Source organism: Protomyctophum bolini, assembly GCF_963924005.1.
Source record: "Protomyctophum bolini genome assembly, chromosome: 2".
Taxonomy (NCBI): domain Eukaryota; kingdom Metazoa; phylum Chordata; class Actinopteri; order Myctophiformes; family Myctophidae; genus Protomyctophum; species Protomyctophum bolini.
The window spans coordinates 31,714,194-31,720,193 of NC_137863.1; the positions used below are offsets into that span (position 1 = coordinate 31,714,194).

Sequence of the window (6,000 nt, forward strand, 5' to 3'; positions counted from 1 at the left end):
TGATTTCGGCTCGTCAGAAAATTTCAGTAGCACCGAAGAGCCGACTTTAGGACGGTACCCGCCCCCCCGAACCTCAAATGACGTCACATTGTAGGCTCTACAGCGCCGAACCGACTTTTATTCGGCTCTAAAATAGGAGTATGAATCGACCCTTAGCCCTATCAGCAGTTCCTTGCTGCTTTAAATATATGTTCCAAAAAATGTGAGCATCACATTCCACAGTGACAGCAGGACGGGCACTGGTGACATAATGGAGTTTGTCAGGTGTTTTTTTTTTCAGACAACAGCAAAAACTACAAAAATAGATGTTCCTAGCATATATTGTCACCTAAACTGGCTTGCACAATCAATCCGGCACAAAACAGCAGGGTTTTAAACTATATATATATATATTGTTCTTAAAACCCTGAACTCCTGGAGAAACAATACATGTACACCCAAACACATGCACCCAAAGTCACATAATGGTGCCATTCCAGTTCCAAATAAAGTCAACCTGTCTTGTATTTTTCCTTTTTCTTTGCACAGTGGCAGCATGATAGCCAGGGACAAGCCACTCTACCTCACCTGAAGCTGAAGTTGGTGTCGGCTGTTCACAAAGCAAGGCGACACTGGGAGGGGTCTTCTCTCAACGCCCCATTCCCCAGCCCCCTTCTTCTTCTTCTTCTCCTCCTCCTCCTCCCCCTCCTCCTACTGTTCCTCCTCTCTCCTACTCAGCTATACACGCATTTACATAACACACACACACACACACACACACACACACACACACGCACACGCACATGCACACACACACACGTACATGCGTACACACACGCACACACATCCACCATCCATAAAAAAACACAGGTAAAACACACTGCCTTCCCCGGTCAACGACGACACCACCAAATCACCAAATCAAAAACCACCACTTTAATCGATCAATGTAATTATTTCTCCCCGTGGTTTCTAAAGAAGAATTTGTGACCAGAGGTCTTTTTGTGTTTTTATTTTTTATTTTGACCAGATGACTATCTGTGCCACACCGCTTTTGTCGGTCATTTTTCTTTTTTTTTCATTCTTTTTTCGAGAACTTCGAGCACTGTCCTATGTGTCTTATCTCCCCCTCCTTCCTTCTAGTACAGTGGGTTTCAACCAGTGGTCCTTGAGGGGGTTCCAGGTGGTCCCCAGCTAAATGATGGAGAGTTGGTAACCAAATGGACCCTTAATGACACAACATCAATACCGCATGGAATTGTGCACAAAATCTTTTCCAACGGCAACAACATAATTATTCTTGGGTCTTAGAGGCTAAATCTCAGAATACTATAGACGAATAACAATTTAAGTTCACACTAATTATCCATAATGTATGAATGATGGATAAGGGGTCAGGACAACTAGGCCTTTTCATGGAGGGGTCAGAATAAAATTTGGACTTAAACTGTTATTCGTCTATAGTACTCAGTGTGGTCCGTGGCTCAAACGGTAAATAAATAGTGGGCCTTGACATGAAAAGGGTTGAAAACCACTGTAGTACAGTACAGCCCGGCCTCCTCTGCCTTACTATTAGGCTATTTTCCACTGAAGGCTATAATACTCAGAACCTGCCATAAGCTGAAACTTTCCAGAACCCATAACATTCTGTGACGGTCTTTTGTTTACCTTTTATATAACCATTTACGCATTATAACCACAACCACCCCCTGAATGGAGATGTACATCATAAAAATACAAAGATAATATTAAAAAATAAAATAAAACGGCAAACAGATCTATAAGCTCACAACGCAACACGTTGTGAGGTGGCGGCCCGCGAGGAAGCTCCACTGGATATGAAAGCGTTAGCACTTATGATGCCTTGGACGGGTGCACTCGTCTTCTTTAATGCATTCAGGACGGTGAACCCCTTTTGGTGTGAAATTATATGAGTTAAAAATGTTGTGAAAGAATATCTATTCAAAGATTTCCGATTTTTCAAAGAAATAGCAGACCTAAAAGCTCATAGTGCGGCACTTGGTGCCGTGCTATGAGCTTGTAGATCTGCTATTTTTCAATAGCTAAAGCATGACAGAATGCTTCAAACACCAAAAGGGGTTCCCGTCCATAATGCGTTAAGTACGACGAGAAGCCTTCTTTCTTCTTCTTTAACCATTTTTCCTTTCCTTTCGTGCTTTTGTGTTTTGTTGTTGTTGTTCTTGGCGTTTTATTTATTTTGTGCTTGCAACATAGTTGCTTGTGTTGTTTTTAATTTGGGTTATTTTAATGTTTTGCCATAAATATCTTTTGGGGGGAGGGGTCCTTATATTATTGCGGGGTCCAGCACTACCGCAGAGATGTTCGTTTGTAGTACTGTATTGTGCCGAATATAAGACGACTCTGATTATAAGACGAGCCCCCATTTTTCCAAGACTCATTTGTGGCAAAAGAACATTGAATGTCAAATTGTCTTGTCCCGGATTATAATACAACCCCGTTTTTTAGGATATTTCCATTGGAGGAAAAAAAATACTTATATTCAGCACAATAGGGTACTGTGTTGTTTTGTAATACAAGGAGATGCTAACTTCTGGTATCCAGTGTAGTCGTTCATGGAACAGTTAGCGTTGCATACGGTCCAACTAGATACAACAATGCTGGGGGGAAAGAGAAAGGATTAACAAACAAAACAAATCTTTTGTAATGTTAAAGACCCGTGGTGGTCTGCCAACCAGTCACAGTGTGATTGTACATATCTATGGGATGATAATTGGGATTTTGGAGGTAAAAATATTCAGATTCAAAGTTTAAATTCCTTTGTTCTTTAATATTAGCCTACATGTTGCTGTACGTCATCAGTTTGTGTCTGCATATATTGTGCGTGCGAGCGTGCGTGTGTGCATGCATGCGTGCGTGCGTGCAGTATTTGTGTACGTTATTAGCCTAACCACTGTCATAATGTGGTTTTGGGAGCAGGTTCAAGCGAGCACGTGTGTGTGTGTGTGTGTGTGTGTGTGTGTGTGCGTGTGCGCGTGCGCGTGCGCGCGTGCACCAAGCGCTGTGTGCCTGTATGTGTTTGTGTGCAATACATGCACGTGCCCTCGCGTGCATGTGCGTCTCAGTGTCTGAGCGTAGAGTCTTTCTTGTGAATTTTAACAGCCTCGTGCAGCTGGGGTTTCAGAGGAGTATTTCACACACTCGATCTTGCATTAAATCTGTGCTCACTGGTGTGTTTTTTCCAATAAAGTTCAATCTAAAACTGAATACAGAATATGTGTGTCCTGCAGATCATTATATGGAACGAGCCAGGAGAACGAATAAGAGATTGAGAATGAGAGAGAGAGAGAGAGAGAGAAGGAGAAAGAGATAGAGGGGGTCGAAATGAAAGGAAGGGGGGTGAGATAAAATGAAAAAGATACAGTGACTCTTGCAGGTGATTTCTCCTTTTTTTAACACATCACAATCCCTGACTACTGTTTTCGTTTTATTGTTTCTTACTCTCTCTCCCTTGCGCCCTTTATTGTTGTTGTTTTGTTTCTCCACAGTTTTGAACGTTTTCTTTGTTTTGGGTCTGGTCAATAAAAATGTCAGCTTTTTCAGCCTGTGTGCTGTAGGTGAATCTGATGAACTATAATCATATGGCATCCACATCACATTGAATCAATCCATCAATCCTCCCCACCATGGCTTCTGTAGGCGTTTCCATGTGTTGAGCTCATCACAATTATCTTTAACCACTTCAACCCTTACATGCTTCGTTGACCGGGTGGTCCCCCGTCGGGGGTCTACACGTCGTTTCCCCCCCCCACACACACACGCACACACACCCACATCCCTTTATCTCCCTCTACACCAAATGTCTTTGCCGAAAATAGCCGATCTACAAGCTCAGAGCTTTTCATAGTTTGGGCTACTTTCGCCGAATGTTCGTCCCAGACGAACAGGGTTTATGTGGTTAAAGAACTTTTTTTTTTTTTTTTTTTCTTTAATACAGTATATAAATGACTTTCTTATTTTGTTTATTTTATTTCATTTTGCTGAAAAAGACATCTGTTCCTATCTCTCACTATAGCATAATTTCATTTTTTTAGTTGTTAATGGAAATATAACGTTTTAAGTTCTGTATAAACCTGCCAACTGTAGTTATTTTATTTGTAAAGCCAGTAATGATAATTATTTTAAATGGTTATCAACTTATATATAGATTTTGTTTCTTTTGCTATTGCCCATTTGACAGGTTTTTTCCTTATTTATGAAAGAAATAAGATCAATTTGGAGGTGTATTTCTATTCTAATTTTATTGGTTTTTTTTGGTTGTTTTTTCCCATTTGGTTTGATAATAATGATGATGATGATAATGTTGATGATGACAACAATGATGATTGCTTTATTTTTTACATTTTTCAATGCTGGTCCTTTCTCTCTTTGCCGGCAGCATCAGTTTGTGTCACAATGCTTCTTTTATTTCAAAAAATATGCGTAATGTTAATAATAATTATAATAATAAAAAAAAAAGTTTAAAAGTAGTGAAGTCTGCTTTGATGCCTCTTAATTTCACACCTTTTTAAAATACATGGTAATCACCGTTTTTTTTTTTTAGTTAAGTAGACACATTAACACCCTCTACACGTCTATACCTTATAAAAATACATGTATTTGCACCTTCAGAAAGGTTGCGTGTATACATCCCATATTTAAATTTAGCTCGCACCGGAACTCCAATAGCAATTGAGCTAATTAGCAGCGGATATATAAGCCCCAGTGTACACCGGGCCAGCGTAAACTGGCTGCCAGTAAACTATACATCTTGCTTGCAACAAACAGGAGAAGAGCAGATGCGACATGTGCTTTGCTTGTGAAAGTGGTGCGCCGTAGGCGGCTATAACTGTGAGATGAAGAGAACGGAGAGAAACGCACGGCGCGCCCATGCAGGCTCAGGCATCCGTCCAACTGAATTGACCCCAGTTGCACACAAGACTCTGTGTGTGTGTGCGTGCGTGTGTGCGCGTGACTGTTGAGCCTTATTTTTCAGGCCTGCCATACCACTGTGCGCTCACCGAATATAGGCGATCTGACTACAAGCTCCCAATGTGTTGCATCCACATCCACATCCACATTGTGAGTTTGTAGATCGACTATTCTCTGCGAGTGACACCACCACCGTCACACCACACACACAGTATAAATTGGGCTTCTGATGGAAACTGTCACGACCATTCCATGCAATGTTTTATTCATCGTACGTCCGCCTAGCCATCTCATCTTCCAACAGTATTGAATTGGCAAATAGATCATTATTGAACAATTGGAAAACCTGAACTGCCCACTTCGTGATATGACACACATTATACGAAAATCACAGTCATACATTCTTAATGAAAAGCCGGCTAAAACAGGTTTTGTGTGCAACCACATAGCTCTCTGTTTGCGTGTGTGTGACATGTGTGTCTGTGTGTGTGTGTGTGTGTGTGTGTGTGTGTGTGTGTGTGTGTGTGTGTGTAGCCTAGCCTGGGTTCCAGCCGGATTTTCTGCGTTCCGAACTTCCGATCTGAAAATGTCACATCGTAAATCAGTCTGCACAGTCTCCTATTCTCCACAGGTAGGCGGGACATATGCACCCTGGGCAAGACCTACACTGTAAAGACTATAATTTGTTTGGGCGGAAGTTGCGGGATTTTAGCGGAAGTATCGCCCAAGGAAATTATGTTGATGCTTTACAAGTCAGTTTACATTCTTCGCAAATGAAACAAGTGCTGTGATTGGTCGGGAAAATATCGTATCCGGGGGAAATACATCTGACGGATGTTCCGGAGGATACATCCGCCGATAGCTTCTCTGCCTTACGTTGTGACCAGGCTTTTCTTTTCGCTGAAAAAATTTGCGGAAATTGGAAATTGCGGAAATTGAGGAAATTGAGGAAATTGAGGAAATTGAGGAAATTGAGGAAATTGCGGAAATTGTGGAAATTGGAAATTGCGGAAATTGAAAATTGCGGAAATTGCGGAAATTGCGGAAATTGCTTTCCGCAATTGCGGAAAT

At 41.4% G+C, this 6,000-nt stretch overlaps 1 protein-coding gene across 2 annotated transcripts in view; it reads left to right on the forward strand.

Moving 5' to 3' along the window:
• Positions 1–4,435, forward strand: part of LOC308329926 (TOX high mobility group box family member 2-like) — a 200,262-nt gene extending 195,827 nt beyond the window's left edge. For both annotated transcript variants that reach the window (XM_080784471.1, XM_080784470.1), the window contains one exon: positions 529–4,435. In XM_080784471.1, coding sequence (XP_080640597.1) covers positions 529–571 — 43 coding nt within the window. In that variant the 3' untranslated portion in view covers positions 572–4,435. The remainder of the gene's footprint in view (positions 1–528) is intronic.
• The last annotated feature ends 1,565 nt before the right edge of the window (positions 4,436–6,000 follow it).